At 44.2% G+C, this 21,237-nt stretch overlaps 1 protein-coding gene across 2 annotated transcripts in view; it reads right to left on the reverse strand.

The window, feature by feature from the left end:
- CD247 (CD247 molecule) overlaps positions 1–21,237 on the reverse strand; it is a 102,936-nt gene that overhangs the window by 6,204 nt on the left and 75,495 nt on the right. For both annotated transcript variants that reach the window (XM_044004081.1, XM_044004082.1), the window contains exons 2-6: positions 12,837–12,940; positions 12,318–12,374; positions 9,644–9,724; positions 4,618–4,650; positions 582–638 (exon numbers count right to left, since the gene is read on the reverse strand). In XM_044004081.1, coding sequence (XP_043860016.1) covers positions 582–638; positions 4,618–4,650; positions 9,644–9,724; positions 12,318–12,374; positions 12,837–12,940 — 332 coding nt within the window. The remainder of the gene's footprint in view (positions 1–581; positions 639–4,617; positions 4,651–9,643; positions 9,725–12,317; positions 12,375–12,836; positions 12,941–21,237) is intronic.

Below are 21,237 nucleotides of genomic sequence, written 5' to 3' on the forward strand. Positions count from 1 at the left end.
CTCTCCACTTCTGTAATGGAAGGTATATAAACTTCCCAAGGGTTAAGTGGTCGGTGCTTGGGTTGGCCTGGAATTCTGTCTCATGGAATTTCAAAGGAGTAGATTCCAGGGCTTGGGAAGGTTTTTATTACAAAAAAAGCACCCACCAGATGGACCATTTACTATGACAGAGGCTGTGCTTTCTATGTGCCAAGCACACAGACCATCCACCCAGATGTTTAGCTGTCTGTGACTGGATCTTACAGGTGCAGAATTTAGTGGACTCATTTGATAGATGAGAGAGAGAGAGAGAGAGAGAGAGAGAGAGAGAGAGAGAGAGAGAGAGGGAGGGAGATGGATAGATGGATGGATGGATGATGGATGGATGGATGGATGATAGATAAATAAATGGATGGATGGATGGATAGATAGATAGACAGACAGACAGCATCAGTCCCTTTGCATAGGCAACCTAAAAACTACCATGTGCATTTTTATTTGGGGCATTCATGACAAGGTTTAATTTAGGAGACTTTCTTGGTAATTCCTTGGCCCAATCCCCCTCCAGGCCCTAACAGAGAGAGAAGAATGACAGCACTTACCTCTCCTTTCATTCCAATCTCACTGTATGCATCTGCCATCTTGTCTTTCTGCAGTGCCTGAGAAGCAACAGTATTGGGAGGAAGAAATAGGAGAAAGAAAATTCCTAAAGTTAAAAATGGCATGCTCCTCCTTCACAAACTCCAAACCCTACCTCAGAGAGCATTTCACAATTTGCTTCCTTCCCCATTCCATCTTTCCCTTCTCAGCCTTGTCTTTGAGACTTCTCTGCTTGGTCAGACCTTTTCACTCTGAGCTAAGCTGAACAGAGCATCCCAGGTAAAATTCAATGAGACTGAAGTCTCATATCCTTCCCCCCCTATATCACTCATTTGTACACCAATAAATCTCTAAACATACTTCCTAGGCTTTGGCTCAGCCATTTGGACTCTTCTCTAGCAAATCTTGAACTTGAAAGAAGCCTTCCCTGGTCCCCCCTAGACTATTGCCTTCCTGTCTCAGATTCCCTTCAATCTATCCCATATATCTCTTTTATTTATTTATATATATATATATATATATATATATATATACACACACACACACATATATATATTTTATATATCATCTCCAGAGCAGGGACTGGTTTTATCTTCATATTCATGGTGCTTAGTTCCTGGCATATAGTAAGAACTTAATAAATGCTTGTTCATTGACTGACTGACCAAAACCCACCTACACTAATTTCTAGCCTTTGACATACACATACATCGAAGACCCTTGTACTGCACCATCAATTCAAATCTTGGTTTGGATAAAATTTGTGGAGCTCTTGTTTTGTTGTTCAGTCATTCAGTTGTGTCTGATTCTTTGTGACCCCATGGACCATAACACGCCAGGCCCTTCTATCCTCCACTATCTCCTGAAGTCTGTCCAAGTTCATGTTTGTTGCTTTCATGACACTTTTCTATCCATCTCATCCTCTGCCGTCCCAGTTCCTTCATCTGCTCAATTCCCATGACCTATTCCTCTACTCCACCCCAACTACACACAGAGATGGTCAACTCTTAACACTGGCATCACCCACAAGCATACCACTTCTTTGTTCATGAACTCTGAAATTCCTTTATCTGAACATATGCTTTTGTTTTCCTATGCTTTACAACACCAAACCCTGTTCCTCATCTTCATTGTGACATTCATTACCTCATTTCCTTTCCAGGCCATCAGCCCTTCACTTACTATACTCTCCCCTTCCCATCTTGACCTCTTGGTGAACTGATTCAACTCTACACTATCCTTTCCTCTCAGATTCCTTGCCCCTTGTTCCATCATGCCTTACCAAAACCTTGGCCCTGGATTACTCCTCCTATCCGCCTTCTTTGATTCTATTTACATGCTGCTGAACAAAACTGGAGAAAATAATGAGATAGTATCATTTGGTCCATTCAGAATTTATGCTCTATCATCTCTAGCAGGCTCCTCCCTACAGAAAGGCAATCATTTTACTCCTCTCTATATTGCACTCTCTATAACAGCTATTCCAAACCTTCTAAACTCTCCTCAAGCCTTCCATGAGACCCATGCCCTACCCTCTCTTCAGAAGACCTGGCCCCATACTTCACTGAAAAAAACTGAGCCCATTCATTATTCACTCCCTCTTCTTCCCTCCTCCTCATGTCACATCACTCAGACATCTTCTTCCACTGTCTCCTATACCCGTCTCATGTGAAGTGGTAACTTTATTCTTTATCAAAGCAAACTTCTCTACCTCTGTCTTTGATGCCATCCCCTCTCATCTTCTCCAGCAGATTGCCCCATTCTCTCTCTAATTTTCATTCTCTCCCTACCTACAGATACACCCATGTTTCCTCATCACTTAAAAAAACCAACCCTCCATTGATCTGATCATCCCTTCAGACTATAATCCTAGATCTCTCCTCAGCTCAACTCCTTGAGAAAGCCATCTACAATCACTGCCTCCACTTCTTCCCTTCCTCTCTTGTAAGCCTTTGCAATCTAACTTCTGACCTCATAATTCAACTGAAACATCTCCATTCAAAGTCACCTAATTGCCAGATCTAATGAACTCTTCTCAATCCTCAACCTTCTTGACCTCTGCAGCATTCACCACTATTGCTCATTCTCTCCCCCGGGTACTCTCTCCTCTCCAGGTTTTCATGATGGTGTTTTCTCCTGAGTCTCCCGCTATGTGTCTAAACATTCTTAGATTGGCTTGTCCCCTTTCTTTGGGCTTTCTGTGGACATATTCTGATGCAATTAAGAAGCAGTTAAATGGCATTACTGGAATTTAGAGTCAAAGGAACTCCAATTAGAATCTCAGCTCTGCTACCTATGACCTTTGTGATCTCTGGCATATCAGTTAACCCCTCTGGATCTCAGTTCCCTCATCTGTAACCCAAAGAGTTTTGACAATATAATCCCCAAGATCCCTTCCTGTTCTAAAATCCAATGATTCCTGGTGTTTGATCTCAGAGAATAGAAGAGACAATCATGAAAGTAAAGGAATAATGGAACAAAGAGAAACTAAATGCCTGAGAGCATCAGAACCAGGTCTTATATATGGTGAGCGCTCAATACAATGTTAATGAACTCTGATGCATTACTGGTGGAGCTGTCACTTGGTCCATCCATTCTAGACAGTCATTTGGAATTATGCAAAGAAAGTGACTGAACTGACCATAACTTTTCACCCAGTGATTCCTTAATGGGGATACCCCAAGGAAGTCAAACACAGAAACAAAGGTCTCACAATTAGCAAAATATTCCTAGCAGCCTCTCTTTTTAGTAGCAAAGAACTGGGCACAAACTAGATGCCCATCAGTTGGGGATGACTGGAAAAAAATATGACATATGAATGAAATGGAAGATTGTGTGGTAAGAAATAATGAACATGAAGAATTCAGAGAAACACGAGGAAATTTGTATGAAATGGTATAGAAAGAAATGAGCAGAACCAAGAGAATAATATTATGAGCTAGTGAAAACTGGTTTAACTGATTTGGCCCCAGCCTTCAGAATGCAGACCTGGAGACTGGGTGTTCTCACCCCTACCTTTCCAGCCTCCTGATTGCTGGCACAATTAGAATGCAGTTTCCTGGGTCCCTATCTTTCATTCCTCACTCATTAGACAATTCAGAAAATGCCCTTATTTCACTTATCCTGATTATTCTATTGTCTTACACTATGGATTCAGTCTCCTATTAGTGCCATGTCAACTTTTATCTAAAACACTAATTAAGTTTGAGCTTCAAGGTGCTTTGGGTCTTGACCACAGTGTAAGAACTACTGCCCAGTCACACATCTGAAGCCATCCCTACTGTGTGCTTCCCTTGGACCATGGGCCACACACCAAGACTTTTCCATTGGCATTCCTCTCCCTTGAATAGCAGTTAAGTCTTGTTGACTGCTCTCCCTGTGTGGTTCTGTAGCTCTTCATCGACCCACTCCCCCCCCCCCCCCGTACCACAAACATCCATGATTCCATCAATGTAAATTAAATGATGGTATCATCTTCATCAAGTCATATTATCTCCAACTTTGGGGGAGGCCGGGCAGTGAGGATTAAGTCACACAGCTAAGTAAGTGTGAAGCATCTGAGGTCAAATTTGAACTCAGGTCCTCCTGAATTCAGGGCCGACGCTCTATCCACTGAGCCACCTAGCTGCCCCCATCAATGTCAATGAAAACATAACTAAAAGAAAGTTGAAAAACCAATAAGAGCTTCCTGAGAATGGATAATGAAACATACATTCCCCCTGAAGGCAGAGAGGCCAGGGGGCTATTAGTATTGCATATGCTATATATTGTCACTGTATTGGGCATTTTTGCTTAATTTTGTTTGTCCTGAAGGAAGGTTAAATCATTAGAGGGGAAGGTTTAAAATGGTTGTGGTTTTTTAAAAGCATAAGTAAAGGGTTTTTTTAGATGTTTGTTGAATTGAATCGAATTCATCTCCCTCTGCACATTCCCTTAGGATCCCATCCCCCTGCCCCCCCAAACACAGTAGGTGCCCATCAGTTGGCAATGACTAAAAAAAATATGGTACATGAATTTATTTTACTTCCTTCTACTCACATTGTACACAGTTTCTTGTGGATTCTTCCTTCTCTGGCAAGAAAAAAGAAAAAAAGTCAGAAGTGTTGAGAGGTCTTTAGTACACAGAGGGTGAATACAACGGAGGATCGTGTCTTTAGTACATGGGATTGTTCCTGCCTCTTTGGGATGGGAAGCCCTGGCTTCTCTACAGACCCTTGTTATTAGTGATCATCTTTAAAGGGACACCGAACTGGCAACTGGGGTTAACCTCTCCCCGCCATCAGACACACATGACTCGGACTCAAGCTGCTCTAACTCTGGTTACATCTCCATTTTTCTCCCGCCTCTTTGAAGGAGACCCTGTGTTGGTGAGAGGCACTCAAAGCAAGAACCTGCCTTGACCCCATTGATCCAAGCAGCAGCCAAAGCAGAAAGCACATCCTCAAAACCAGCTTTAGAGAGCTCCACGGACGACAGAGACATAATGGGTTACTAATGGAAACGGGGATGTTTGGGAACATCCCTTACCTGGGAAGGGGTAAATCTCAGAGGCAGCCAAGCCTTCCCCATTGCAAGTCCTTTTAGGTTATGTGACTCCTTATTTCTGCCTCCTGGCTTCCTTCAAGTCCCAGCTACCATCCCACCCTCTGCAGGAAGCCTTTCCCCATCCTTCTTCATGCTAGCGCCTTCTTTCTGTTGATTATTTCCTATTTTATAGCTTGTTTCTACATAACTGTTTGCATATTCACTCTCCCATTAGACTGGGACAGGAACTATCTTTTGCCTTTCTCTGTAGCTAGAATACTTAACACAGGGCCCGGCATGTGAGAAGTACCTGATAAATGCTTATTGACTAACAGCTAAGTTCCATGAAACCAGGAAATATGTCTTCTCTAAATATTTTATCTTCTACAGGGACTAGTGTGAGACTACAGTTAGTCCCATTTGGGGCTGTCTTAGCAAAGGTGCTGGAGTAGTCTGCCATTTCCTTCTGCAGATCATTTTATAGATGAGGAAACTGAGGAAGTTAAGTGACTTGCCCAGGGTCACATATCTAGTACGTGTCTGAGACTGGATTTGAACTCAGGTCTTCCTGACTCCAGAGCCAGTGCTTTCTTCACCACTCCACTTAGCTGCCCTGATCAGGGGATCAAGGTTCAAATCCAGTTGTACCACTTCTTACCTCTGGGCCTCAGTTTCTTCAGCTTTACAGCTGAATTTACACTGAGAGGGTTAAAGCAGATGAGCTCCAAATTCCCTTCTGGCTCTAAATGGATGATACCTCTGCTTCTTTGGTGCCATTACTAGAGAAAGAGTCCCAGAGTGGGTGGAACCTGGGGTCTGACTCAGTGGGAAAATCAGAGGTCAAGAGCCATTTGTACACCCAACTCAACACCAAAGCATATTGGTGCTGCTATCCCAGGTATATAGTGCCCTCTCTGCATTTGTGGGAGGGGGAAAGAGAAGCCAAGCTTCTTTGTGCATATCGATATGTTCTCTCCCTGTGGTTGTTTATACCTTTACCCCTTGTCTCCACCCCCAGGTGCCCCCACCCAGGGGGGAGATTAGCATCAGAGAGAACACCTCCAGAATGCCATCCAGGAAACCAGCAAGGGGCTGGGTTACCAGATGTAACAAGGTGCTACATGGGAGTTCTTGTATGTGAGATATGGGGGTGGGTGCAGGAAGGGTTTCTTATCAAGAAAAGTGGGATATACAGAATGGGTGGTGGGATGGGGCAAGCAGAAGAGGTAGAGGGTACCTGCCCTACCTGTGGCTAGAAATGTTAAAAAAAACAAAACAAAACAAAACAACCCAACGACAAACCAAAACGTTTATTTGGAATGGAGGTCAGAAAACCTCCCCTCCCCACAATTACAGGTCTTGGGACCAACTCTTTGGCTGGAACCAATTTTACTGAGAAGCTCAGCTCCACCACTCACTGTGTGACCTTGAAGAAATTCTTTGGTCTCTCTGAGTCTGTTTAGCCATCTGTAAAATGGGAACGGTTGTCTACTTCACTGGGTAGCTGTGAACAGCCAATGAGATAGTAGATGCAACAGTTTTGTTGTTGTTTTTTTAGTGAGGCAAATGGGGTTAAGTGACTTGCCCAGGGTCACACAGCTAGTAAGTGTTAAGTGTCTGAGGCCGGATTTGAACTCAGGTCCTCCTGACTCCAGGACTGGTGTTCTATCCACTGCGCCACCTAGCTGCCCCAGATGCAACAGTTTTGTAGACCATAAGATGCAATGAGCTGACATCTACATGGTGTTTTACAGTAGGAAAATAAATTTAAGTATATTAATTCTTTTGACCCTCATAACCATCCTACGTGGTTGGTGTAGTAGTATCTCCATTTTGGAGATGAAGAAACTAAGGCTGAGTTTAAGTGACTTACCCAGGGTCACACAGCTACCAAGGGTCTGAGTTGAAATTCTAACCTAGATCTTCCTTACTCTAAGGGCAATGGTATTACCACAAGGCCATCCTGCCTCCAAAGGACTTTATATTTGGATACAGAAGCCTTTGGTTTGATCCCCAAATCTGCTGTATGAGCTGGGCCTCAGTTTCTTTTTCTGTGAAATATGGGAAAGGTCTGTGGGGAATAGCCTAACAGTTCTTATGTCCCTTTGGGCTCTAAATCTATGATCCTACTCTCCTTGCTGGTCCTTACACACAATGCTCCATCTCCATCATACTTCCAGGCATTTGCATTGGCTGTGCCTCATGCCTGAGATGCTCTCCTTCTTCACCTCTACCTCTACCTCTACCCTGGCTTTCAGAGCTTCCTTCAAGATTCGGTTCAGTCCTCCTGTTCCTAGTCCTTTACCAACCCTCCAAGATTACATAGTTCTTTGTGTGTTGTCTCCCCCATGTTCAATGAGAAAGATTCACCACCCCTCCAAGGAGCCCACGTGGAGATAACGGGATTAGGAGGTGAACATGGTGGCTGTGGTCTCTTCTCTCAAAGCAGGTGTGTAGGCTCACTCCTCCAGGACACATTGGCTGCCACCTTCTTGCCCTTTGCCGTTGACCCTTTATCCTTATGTCTCCAGTTAATGGGCCTGCCCCTGTCTTCTTCAAGAGTCTTCAAGCCACCAGAGTTAATCACGGCTTCCTCCCACAAAATATGCCCCCTCCCAACAACAAATGACAACAGAAATCTGGGCTATAGGGGGCCATGGATAGAGCCTAGCCTAGAGACAGGAGGACCCAACATCAAATCTGGCCCCAGATACTTACTAGTTGTGTGACCTTGGGCAAGTCACTTAACCTCTGTTTGCCTCAGTTTCCTCAGTTGTAAAATGGGAATAATAATATCAGCACCTACCTCCCAGGATGGCTGTGAAGATCCAATGAGATGATCATTATAAAGCACTTACTGCAGTGCCTGGCACAGAGTAAGCACTATAAACATTCTTGCTCTCATTACTATTTGCATAAATTTATATAAATGTGCCTCTTATGTACAGAAAATCCTAACTCCCAGAATGTCAATCAGTCAATAAGTATGTTAAGTGCCTGTTATGATGTTCTAAATGTGCTAAATGCTGGGGATTCAAAGAAAGGCAAAGGACAGTTCCTGCCCTCAAGAGCTTACCATCTAACGGGGAGACAATAAGCAAAAGACTATGTACAAACAAGACATGTACAGGCTAAACCAGGGGTAGTTTCAGAGGGGAAGAACGAAGATTGAGGTGGACTGGGAAAGTATGTAAAATAAATCAATCTGGACAACCTTCAGGAAGGGTATTTAAACCCATTATTGAAGGGAACTGGAAGAGAGAGAGGATCTACCAATGGTATGGGGGAAAACGAGCTAGATTGGATCTCTCTAGTCAGGATCTCTCAAATCAAGGCCATGATATGGCTGGGGAGAGAAGGCCCCAAATAAGACTGGTGCCTGTAAAGACATGAGCCTGTGAACTAGACCAGCCTAGACAACCACAAGGAAAAACATTGATGCTCACCAAGGAGCACAACCATTTCCTTCTCCCTCCCTAAAATTACAAGGGTATACGCAGTAATACTGGGGCAGTAACACCAACCCTGAAAGCCAATGGACTTTGGGGTTGAGATAGGTGAAAAACTAGCTCTTGGCTCTCTCTTCTTTAGTAACAAAGATGGCAAATTCAGAGGGCAAACATGCACAGTGCAAAAAACAAAAACAAAAACAACTCTGGATGGAATTACACTTTTGAAATGTACAAAAGAGAACTGAAGGCCAGAAAAAAACAACACAGATGAACAGGACAGCTTTGAAATTTATTACAGATTTTAAAAGGGAAAACAAGCTGTATGGGATCAACGTTTGCAGTTACTTTTCTGTTCTCCTGTGTATACGGCAGCACTCATAATAGGGAGCATTTCTATGTAAACAAAGTGCTTTCCGTATATTATCTCATGGCAATTTTTGTGCCACTTACCTTGCAGCTTTGGAAGGCAATCTCTAGATAGGCCTTAAGGGACTCAAGAAGCTTGAGGGGTGAGGAATTATCCCTAAATCAGGCCAGTTAGTTTTGCTCTGTACCACAGCCAGGGACCATGGTTCTTCTAGTCCTCTTCCTCACTGCTCATCTTACAGATGTGTGACCACAGTCACAATAGAGGCTGGGTCTCTAGTCACATCTGGATTGTAAGTTCCTCCGCTTTAGAAACTGCCTTTTGCCTTTCTTTGTATCTCCAGTGCTTCGGACCTGGCCCAGAGTAGACGCTATACGAATGTTTACTGACTGACTGACAATGGGAAAAATAATTAAGTGCCACAAATGAACAAAATCAAGACCTACTGATGATGGGCCAAGAACATCACCATGGGTGGGTGGGTGGGAAAGAGATGGGGAGTCATACCCCCTGAAGAACTTCTCAGATCCCATAATAATCAATCATTTGGAGGGGACCCCAGCATCTGAGGTGAGAGAGTGACAGTCTGTCTCAGATCAACATAGGGCAGAAACAAATAGATGAACACATGTAGGGAAAAGCACCATAAGATCCATGGGCACAACCCAAGAGTGAGCAGTGCAGGACCAAAGGAAGCCACAGAAAGAGAGGAATTTGGTACCTGTTTTCCTCCCATCTCCGGGTCACGGCCTCTTCTCTTGTCTAAAACGTCATATTCTTCTCTGCGTCCTAGGGAGAGCTCCTGAAATAGGAAGGCAAATGTCAGGGGAACACGGCTGATCCAGGTGAGGCGAGGGGGAGGTTCTAGAAGGATACATCAGTTTAGGGCCAGGCAGTCTGGGCCTGGGCTTTGGGGAAGGCAAGAAAAGGAAAAACAGGGTGATGATGTAAATGGTACCCTAGGAAGAACAGCCACATCTGGGATCTTACCAGGCTGTTTGGGATCTCGTGTGAGATGTCACTATACTTGCCACCTGGAGAAGTGGATTTGAGTCTCAGACTCAGGCCCTTAGTAGTGAAGTGAGCAAATCACTCGACCATCCAAACCTCATTTAAAAAAAAAAATTAAGGAGGCAGCTAGGTGGTACAGTGGATAAAGCACTGGCCTTGGATTCAGGAGGACCTGAGTTCAAATCCAGCCTCAGACACTTCACACTTACTAGCTGTGTGACCCTGGGCAAGTCACTTAACCCTCATTGTCCCACAGAAAAAACCAAAAAAAAAAAAAACAAAAAAAGTTAAGCTATTATTTAAGTAGCTCCAGAAATGTAGTGTGTGTCCAGTAAGCTAGAGAGCATGGAATGAAAATGGAAGAGACCTCTATTTATTTATTTATCTATTTATCTGTTTGTTTGTTTGTTTGTTTATTTTTAGTGAGGCAATTGGGGTTAAGTGACTTGCCCAGGGTCACACAGCTAGTAAGTGTTAAGTGTCTGAGGCCAAATTTGAACTCAGGTACTCCTGACTCCAGGGCTGGTGCTCTATCCACTGCGCCACCTAGCTGCCCCCCATCCTGGACTTTTTAAGGGAAGAATCCTTGGTTTCCCCCCAGTAAATTTTGAGAAATGGCTACAAGGCCAATTTGCATATAATTACCACAGATCTGCATGACTTGCCCCCCAAAACCCATAACTGCTAGAGTGTGAAATCAGGTTCAGAGGCTGACACAGATGCATTGAGACCCAGTCCTCTGGGGGCCCTGGTAAAAGAGGGCCAATGGTCCTATCAATAGAAAAGGTCTCTAGCAGGTTTCCCCAGAAACTGCAACACCACAATTTAAGGGAAATGAGATCACAGAGAACAGAATAATCAAAATGGGGAGCATCTCTCAAAAACACCACTGGGAACCTGGGCTCGGAGCGCTTCAACTGGACAATCTGATCTCTTTTCTCAAAAAGTCATGGGCCAGGGGCAGCTAGGTGGTGCAGTGAATAGAGCACCAGCCCTGGATTCAGGAGGACCTGAGTTCAAATCCGGCCTCAGACACTTAACACTTACTAGCTGTGTGACCCTGGGCAAGTCATTTAACCCCAATTGCCTCACTACAAACAAACAAAAAAACCCTAAAAAGTCATGGGCCAGCAAGAACACAATGAAGGCCATAGCATGGTTGGAGAAGCTCTAGCTTTGGAGGCAGGAGACGTGGATTCAAATCTTGCCTGCAACACTCATTAACTGTCACTTTGGGTACGTCCATCAACCTCTCAGAGCCTCAGTTTTCCCATCTGTAAAATGCAGATAATAATACTTGTACTACCCAGGGATGTTGTGAGTATAAGTGTGAGTTGTTATTTTGGTGTAATGTACCAGCCACTGGTAGCATTGTATAATGATAATACATGGCACACTGCAGTATGAACTGAAGCAGAGGATCAACCGAAAGGCAATGAATGTAGAAGTCCATGGCAGGTGTGAGCAAGGGTGTGCCAGTAAATGTTTTAACAACTGGCTCTCCAGGAAAATACATAACACACTTTTACACTTAATGGATATTACTAATATTTTCTCTACCACTTTTTAAAGTCTAGACAATCAACAAAACAATCAGTCAAGCCCTGATTTGTAGCATTGGGTGATTTCCAAAAGGTAAGTTCTCACACTGAAAATTTAACAACCAGCTCTTGAGAACTAGTTCAAACTGGTTCCAGCATACCCTTGGGTATAAGCAGGCTGTAGCCTATTACAAAAAAAGAAAAAGAAAGAAAGAAAAAAGAAAGGAAGGAAGAAAGAAAGGAGAAAAAAAGGAATTACATAGGAGAAACCATGTAAAAAATGTCATCAAAGAAATGTCTGACCACAAAAGAAAATGGACTGGTCACACGGCAAGAGAAAGAGATCCCCAATAGATAACCTGCATCATTTTTCACTGGTATCCTTGAGACATCAAGAGAACATACACTCTCTGTTGAATCTGTGATAGAATTGAGAGTTCTTTAGTAGACATGGACGAGCTGTGATGGACATTATTGGATATATATATCAATGAGATCCAGGGTCCCCTGGAGCTACCACCATGAAACAGTCTGTAAAGTAGTAATTCCTTCTGTCCCCCAACATATCCCTGTCTCTCTCTCTGTGTCTCTCTCTTTACTTTTTTTAAAAAATTTATTTGGGGTTTTTTTTTTGTTTATTTGTTTTGGTTTTTTTAGTGAGGCAATTGGGGTTAAGTGACTTGCCCAGGGTCACACAGCTAGTAAGGGTTAAGTGTCTGAGGCCGGATTTGAACTCAGGTCCTCCTGATTCCAGGACCGGTGCTCTATCCACTGTGTCACCTAGCTGCCTCCTGTCTCTCTCTCTCTGTCTCTCTCACACACACACGCACACACAATACTTACATTGTAGAGTTGATTCTGGTCCTGTTGATAGCTAGAGACTCTGGCAGTCTTGCTGAACTAAAGGGAAAAAAAAGAGAGAGAGAAAGGGGGAATATAAGAGAGAGAAAGAACAAAAACATATTGACATCATAGGTATGTGCCAAGGACTCACTGAGAATGAGGGACTAGACAGCTGGCCTTTATGTCAACTGCTTCCAAGAGAGAGGCAACATTCATTCTGAATGAAGGTGCTCCTGGCACCTAATGCAGCTACTCAGATGGTTCAGCAGGGTCGAAAATCCCTTAACTGGAACTCCCAAACCAATTCAATCCCACAGGCACTTGTACATCTGCTCTGTACAAAGCATTGTGCGCCATGCAAAGACCAAATTAAAAGCAGTCCCTCTAACTTCAAATCCGGCATTCTTTCCAATGTAATGCCAGGCATTTGACTGTACCTGGGGAGGAATTTTCCACACTAAGAGTTCTCTAACTTGATGAAGTCACAGGTTTGGGGGGGAGGGCAGGAAAGAGACCAACCTTTGCTCTCAGGAACAGGGCTGTGATGATGACTCCATAAATGAAGAGGATGCCATCTAGTAGGTAGCACAGTCTGGGGTCAGTCAGTCCGTAACTCTGGGCCTCTGTGGGAAGGAATTGTGTGGTAAGAGATGGGGAGAGTCGCACTCTGTGCTTGTGTTTTATTGTTGTCGTTTGTCCTTCGTTCTTGAAGAGGCCCATGACAGATGTTATGACTTGCACAGCATTGGATTTAAGTGGGGGAGAAGGCGGGGGCTGTGCAAAGTCACCAACCTCACTCTCTCCTCCAGAGTCATCTGAGCCCAGTGGCAAGATATACATCAGGATGACTGGAGATGACCCTGGATGTTTGAGGCAATTGGGGTTAAGTGACTTGCTCAGCTAGTGAGTGTCTGAGGTGAGATTTTAACTCAGGTCCTCCTGGCTCCAGGGCCAGTGTTCTATCCATTGTACCACCTAGCTGCCCCATATGTTTTATATGATGAAGTTAGATTCAGTGACCTCCCCCTCATCTTTTTCCCTCCCTGTCCACTCAAAGGCTTATTATGGACCAATTTTCAGGCACAATAGTTTCATGAGAAAAGAGCCCCCACCCCCAGCTTCCAGGTAGCTTCCCTCTATTAATATAGGAGAGATCCCACCCACCCACCCAGTCCATCCCCTACTTCAACAGTCCAAAGGCAGTAAACTCCTATTTATGACAATAGTTCCCATCTCTTTAGTTTTTTTTTTTTTCTTGGCAAGGCAATTGGGGTTAAGTGACTTGCCCAGGGTCACACAGCTAGTAAGTGTGTAAAGTGTCCAAGGCCAGATTAGAACTCAGGTCCTTCTGAATCCAGGGCCGGCGCTCTATCCACTGCACCACCTAGCTGCCCCTCTTTAGGTTTATTTTTAAGCTTTTATGGTAGCCCAACAACATACTGAAAGAAAGTAAGAGGACTAGGATTTGAATCCAAGTCCCCAGGCCATCTAATTCCAAGTTCAATGCTCCACCTACTGTTTCATCCCGTTTATCTGGCACTCCATCAATGAGTTTGGTTTTTTTTTAGTGAGGCAATGGGGGTTAAGTGACTTGCCTAGGGTCACACAGCTAGTAAGTGTTAAGTGTCTGAGGCCGGATTTGAACTCAGGTACTCCTGACTCCAGGGCCAGTGCTCTATCCACTGCGCCATCTAGCTGCCCCTATCAATGAGTTTTTATTGAGCACCTGCTGAGTCTTATGGAGTTTGCTAAATGTAATGGCAGTATGAGTGTTGAATTGCCTATGTTGACCGACTGAGGGTATGCAGAAACATTTATTAGTCATCTGCCATATGTAAAACACTATATGAGATGGGGGAAGAAGGAAGGAAGCACAGAAACATATTTTTGGTTCAACATTTGAAATCTATATCACTATCACTATAGTGTGGTTCTGGGCAACACTGCAGATTAGGTGCCCAGTCTGAGAACCACATGCTAAGTCTGAGCCCTGCTGATTATTGCCTGTGTGACTTCTGGCAAATTGTTCCATCTCCCTTAGGCTCCAGCTTCCTTAGAATCTTTTTCTGTCTTCAAAGCTATGCTTACAGGCCACCTCTTATGTCAAGTCTTCCCCAATTTCTTTCCTCTCTCCCAATTGTTAATATTCTTTCCCTTTGGGGCAGCTAGGTGGCGCAGTGGATAGAGCACTGGCCCTGGAGTCAGGAGAACCTGAGTTCAAATCTGGTCTCAGACACTTAACTCTTACTAGCTGTGCGACCCTGGGCAAGTCACTTAACTCCAAATGCCTCACTTAAAAAACTAACTAAATAAATAAAATTTAAAAAATATTCTTTCCCTTTTCCAATACTCAAATCTAAATCACTACTAATATAATAAACCTTCAGGAGTAGAGGGGCCACAGGACAGCCTAGAGATAGGGTGAACTGGCCCAAGTTCAAATGGAGCAGGTCAGTGTACCAATGAGAAGTAGGGTCAGGCCCATGAGCAACTGTTGCCCTTCTAGCCAGGGTGAGATAGGGAAATTCAGGCTCAGAAAAAGAAACCAAGCCATATTTTTATTGTGTCGACTATATGCAAGGTACCAGGATAAAAATATTTTTTAAATGACATAATCCCTCCTATTAAGAAGTTTACATTCCAGGGGAAGCTAGGTGGTACAGTGGATAGAGTACCAGCCCTGGAGTCAGGAGAACCTGAGTTCAAATCTGACCTCAGACACTTAACACTTACTAGCTGTGTGACCTTGGGCAAGTCACTTAACCCCTCACCAAAAAAAAAAGAAGTTTATGTTCTACTTGGGGTAGAGGGTGGGGGGAGGGGACATGAGTGTATATTGCCTGTAAATAAATTAAAAGATAAGAAGTAATGGAAGGAGAAGTATAAACAGATTAAGTAAGAGTTAAGTGTCTGAGACCAGATTTGAACTCAGGTTCTCCTGACTCCAGGGCCTCTCTATCCACTGTGCCACCTAGCTGCCCCAAAGGGAAAGAATACTAACAATTGGGAGAGAGGAAAGAAATTGGGGAAGACTTGACATAAGAGGTGGCCTCTAAGCATAGCTTTGAAGACAGAAAAAGATTCTAAGGAAGCTGGAGCCTAAGGGAGATAGAACAATTTGCCAGAAGTCACACAGGCAATAATCAGCAGGGCTAAGATTTAGCATGTGGTTCTTAGACTGTGCACGTAATCTGCAGTGTTGCCCAGGACCACAATTACTGGGCTCTGTTCTGGATCATAGGTTTTTATTTTGTGTTTTGTTTTTGTGTTTCCTCTCTGCCCTGCATTCCGGAAGAATTCTAGCTGCTGGTTTTTCTGTGTTTGGTCCTCTTCCCCCAAGGCCCCATCATCTTAATATCTTTCTCCTCTATATTTTAAGTCATTGACTGGCTGTCTCCTTTCTTGGAGCAGGTGGGACCCTACTGTGAATCTAGACAAGGTGCTGGCTCCCCCTAGTGGATGCTGGTACACCTGCAGGATGCAGGTGCAATTTCCCATGCCTGTGGTGCCCCCGGGGCAGCAAGAAGATGAATTAGGGCAGTGCTGGGGATTGACCTCTTTGTGAAGTTTGACAAACCATGGCTGAGCGCTCCGTTCTGCCAGCATTCTGCTGAGCCCCTTCCCACCTCCCAAGCTCCCAGAAACCACTGCAGTTTTCATTCCCTGGCTCTGAGTTTAGACACAAGAATAGAGGAGAGGAGGCTGTGAGTCACCTCCTTCCTCTATCACCACCTTCCCATCTCTTCTCTCTCCCCTCCCCCTCCTCTCTCTCCCTTTTATCTCTCATCTCCTCTCTTCCCACCCCTTTCCCGTTTCCTCTCTCCCCCTCCCCCTATCCCTCTCTCTTTCTCTCTCTCCCCATTCTTTTCTCTCTCCCTCCCTCTTTGTGCTTCCTTATTCCTTTTCCTCTCCTCTCTTCCTTCCCCCTCCCCCCACCTTCCCTGCAGAGCTGAGGAGCAACTATGTATGTGAAAATACTTTGTAGCCAATAAAGAAGTATACAAAAGACAGTATATCTGCCTTTCTCCTTTTGTTCATTTTCTCTCCCTCTCTCATCCTCCCTCATTCTTTTCCCTCTTCTCTCTCTCCCTCCCTCCTCCCTCTCTCTCTGTCTCTGTCTCTCTGTCTCTGCCTCCCTCCCTTCTTCATTCCTTTCCCTCTTCTCTCTTTTTCTTTCCCTCTCCCTCTCATATTTCAACAAAAGTACAGGAGTCCTCCAGCCATCAGCAGGGCTAGAATGTGGCTCAGCTTTACCTCTCAGGCTAACACCACTGGCCTCCCTGGGCTTCAGGTTCCCTGTTTTCCAGAGGACGGAGAACCCTCCAAGCCCAGTGAGGTGCTCTTTGTGCTCCAGAGGGACAAGGGCTTGGCCAGTAACCCTTACATTCAGCTCATTCTGGCCTTGCTGCTAGACGGGACCTTCTGCTCTCTTGCAGGGGGAGGGAGGGACAAAGAAAGAAAATGATGACGCTCTCGCAGCTCCCTCCAAGCTCGGAAACCTGTGTGTGATCTGACTTTTCTTATCTCACCGCAGAGGAGGGGCGTGGCTTTTGGGAGGGGAGCAAAACGAGCCAAGCTGGAGAACTCAGGCTCCCCGCGCCTGACTCAAACTGCTCATTTCCTTGGTCCCCATCAGCCAATCATGGCCATGACTTGCATTATCACATCATTTTAAGGCTTGCTGGGCATTTTCCTCACAGCAACCTTGGGTAGGCAGATCGTATCAGAACAATTATTCCCATTTTCCAGATGTGTAAAGTGAGGCCCAGAGAGGTAAACAGCCTCACATCAAGTAACAAACACAGCTAGCTAGGAAGTAGAATTCAGAACCTCTGACTATAGCCAGATCTCACAGTTCACGGCCTTCCCAAGACCATTTCTCCCTAGTGTCTTAGCTTCACCTCTCAATGGCAATAGTCCACATTCATATAGCACTTTAAGGTTAGCAAAGGGCTTTGCCTATGTTTTCTCATTTGGTCCTGGAAACAACCTTGGAAGCTGGGTGATATTATTATTATCCCCATTTTATATATGAGGAAACTGAGGCAAACTGAAGTTAAGGGATTTGCCCAGGGTCACAAAGTTAGTGAGTTTGTCCAAGGCTAGATTTGAACTCAGGTCTACCTGATTTCAAGTCCAGAACTCTAGATGGAGCAATGGATAAGAGGGCTAGATCTGGAGTGAGGAAGAGCAGTGTCCATCCTTGGACATTCACTAGCCTGGTGACCCTGGACAAGTCCTTTAACTTGTTTGCCTCAGTTTCCTCATCTGTAAGATGGGGGTAACAATAATACCTACCTCTCAGAGTGGTCATGAGGATCAAATGAGATAATACTTGGGAGGTGCTTTGCAAATCTCAACTTGCTATATAAATACTGGCTATTATAATCCTCCATGCCACCTAGCTGCCTGACACCACATAAAAGGGACATGGTTTAGGGATGAGCAACCCAGACTGGCCTCTCAGATTTTCTCATGATGAAAGCTACAAAAATAAGAATGTTTCTTTTTTCTTTTCTGGTAAGCCCAGTCTGGAGGATTTGGAGACAATATACTGAGTTGTTGTCGATTCTGAAAGGTCTTCCTGAAAACTGCTCAGCTGTTCCTTCTTAGCCTGTCCCATAAAATGAGAACAGTGAAATTATGGAGCTGTAAATTCAGAACAAATAAAAAGGCATATTTCTTTGCACTCTGCGCAGTCAGCAGGGTGGGGACCCGGGGCGAATTGGGGGCTTCTGGAGAGAGAAGTAATAGGGTGGAATTTTTTTTAAGGGATGACATAACTCTATGACTGATGGCAAGAGTGCCACATGTGTTTCAGTCAGAGAATAGAGATTAACCCCATCACTCAGGCTTTGGCCAAAGCAAAAGATCTCCCTGGAACTCAGGTGGGATGGGATCCTGCATCCATCCATGGTGTCCCAAGCCAGGAGTCAGTGCACCTTGTCAGGAGGGCCATTGAGCAATCAACAAGCACTTATCTATGTGCCTGACCCTGTGATAGGCCATGAAGATACAAAGACATAACATTTCCTTCTCTCAAGCAACTTACATTTGATTGGCAGAGACTATGTGCATATATAAGTATATGTAGAGGGGGCAGCTAGGTAGCACAATGGATAAAGTACCAGCCCTGGATTTAGGAGGACCTGAGTTCAAATCCTGTCTCGGACAGTTGACACTTACTAGCTGTGTGACCCTGGGCAAGTCACTGAACCCTCATTGGTCCACAAACAAACAAAAAGTATACGCAGAATACTTCCATATGCAGAATAAGTCCATAAGTACAATAAACACTCACATGATATGGGGAGTTAGATACAAGGGAGGAAAGTTACGAGGCACGGTGTATAGAGTCCTGGAGTAAGGAAGTCCTGAGTTCAAATCTGACCTCAAAACATGTACCAGATGTGTGACTTTGGGCAAGTCACTTAACCTTGTTTGCCTCAATTTCTTCATCTGTAAAATAAGCTGGAAAAGGAAATGGCAAACCACTCCAGTCTCTTTGCCAAGAACACCCAAAAAGGGGTCACAAAGAGTCAGACACAACTGAAAATGATTAAAAAAAAAACCAAAAACCAACAAATACAAGATAGTTTGGGAGGGAGGATACGAGCCCTTAGCTGTGTCTGGAAGGAAGAGAATTTCTACATGGCAAAGATGAGACAAGGAGGACAAGGAAGGAGGTTGTGTCCCAGGAAGAGCCCGTGGTTCCTAATGCATTTAAACAAACGTCCAACATGTGCTAGGTGCCACAGCGGGGAGAACAAGGTGTCCCGGCTCTCAAGAAAATTCCAGGAGCATGTTGATGTCATTTCTTTCAACCTATTCCCATATGGCATGAATTCCAGGCTATGCCTCATCCTAGTTGTCCTTAGGAGGATTTTCTCCAGCACTATCCAGATCCTTTCTAAAATGTGTCTCCCTGGACTGAATCTAGAACTCCAGATGTGGTCTGACCAGGCCAGAAGACAGCAAAACCAATCAATCATCAGTAAACATTTATTGGGGCAGCTAGGTGGTGCAGTGGATAGAGCACCGGCCCTGGAGTCAAGAGGACCTGAGTTCAAATCCGGCCTCAGACACTTAACCCTTACTAGCTGTGTGACCCTGGGCAAGTCACTTAACCCCAATTGCCTCACTAAAAAAACAAAACAAAAAACAAAAACAAAAACGAAAAACCCAACAACATTTATTAAGTTCCTACTCTGCGACAGGTGTGGTGCTAAAGCAAAATGATCATCTCCCCTTTCCTGGAAACTATGCCTCTCTTAATATGCCAAGATTACACAAGATCACACGTTGTTTTCTAAGTCAGTGCTGGCAAACAGAGAAAATGAGGCATCGTGCGCTAAATTTTTTGCTGCACAAACTCTGGGAATGGCTGTCTTTGAGGTTCCCATTTCATCTTGGGCCTCTAAGCCAGGAAAAGATCCTCTTCTTCCCCGCCCCCTAGCCCCCCACCCCCAGCCCCAGCACAGCCCCACACCTTCCTGTCCTAGGGAGTGTCAAGGAATCTCTCCATTAACTAAGAATTGTATTACCCAGACATTCACCAAGGGCCACCATTGTGTGTCCTGAGCCCTAAAAGTGATGCAAAGATAATATGACCCAGTAAGTCCCTACCCATTGACTAATGGATCTCCTAACACTCAAATAGCCTGGGAGTTTCATGGGAGCCATCTGGGAGCTCACAAGAACCAAGGGAGATCTCTTACTACCTGCTCTAGCTGCCATTTCACCCCTATCTATCTACTTCTTCCTTTATTGTAGTGATCCCAGCTCACAGTCAACTCATCCTTTCTTGAGGGCAAAGCATTTAGCAATCTTGCTGTGTCTTGTGACACCTCTTGTCTTGTATTCCTGTTACAACGGAATTATGTTTTCTTGTTGTTTAAACAGAGAGGCAGCATGGCAGCCAGTAGGAACACTGGGCTGGGTGGAAGTCAGAAGGTTCCTAGCTCTGCTCCTTGCTATGCAGATGACCCTGAAGTCACTGAGCCTCTCTGAACATCAGTTTCTTCATCTATAAAACAGGATTGACATATGGTATCTCAGTTTCTTCAAATGTAAAACAGGATGGGCATACAGTATCTCATAGGATTATTGTTAGGTAGCACTGTGTAACTTGAAATATCTTATGGAGCTAGTAAGATTAATAAATTATACCATATTATTATTTAACTTTTTGAAGGGTTATTATTATACTTTTAATTTCCAAAGATCAAACATAAAGTGTCACAGTGGATAGAGCTCTGAGCCTGGTGTCAGGAAGATCTGAGTTCAAATCTGGTCTCAGATACTTACTAGCTGTGTGTGACCCTGGGCAAGTCATTTCACCCTGTTTGCCTCAGTTTCCTCATCTGTAAAATGAATTGGAGAAGGAAATAGCAAACCATTCCAGTATCTTTGTGAGAAAAACCCCAAATGGGGTCATGAAGAGTCAAATATGACTGAACAGCAACTCTGACATATACCATTCTTATTATTGAATTTAGGGTGTCAAGGGCTACTAGGATTGAAGAACCCTTTCACATTATTCATCTAGTACTGATCACATGTTCTGTTCAAGGGCTTATGAAAAGTGTCACACTAATACATGAAAACAAAAATTCATATTTACATAGCACTTTAAGAACCATGTGTGGTAAGTAGTCCAATTATGATTACCCCCCATTTTACTGAAAATGAAGCTTTAACTAGTCAAAGACATTTAGGTGATTTGCTGTGACCCAGGACCAGGCCTCCAAGTCACTTCCAGGCCCACCATCTACACCCTATGCTATCTGCACTCCATTCATCTCTATGCCATGCTATGGGGAGCACTTCCCCCCTTCCCTCCACTTTCCTGTTCCTTTCTATGTTCTGTGCCCTACCCCCATTATAATGTTTTGTTTTGTTTTTTGGGTTTTGAGTTTTT

This window comes from Dromiciops gliroides, chromosome 4, assembly GCF_019393635.1.
Source record: "Dromiciops gliroides isolate mDroGli1 chromosome 4, mDroGli1.pri, whole genome shotgun sequence".
Lineage (NCBI taxonomy): Eukaryota > Metazoa > Chordata > Mammalia > Microbiotheria > Microbiotheriidae > Dromiciops > Dromiciops gliroides.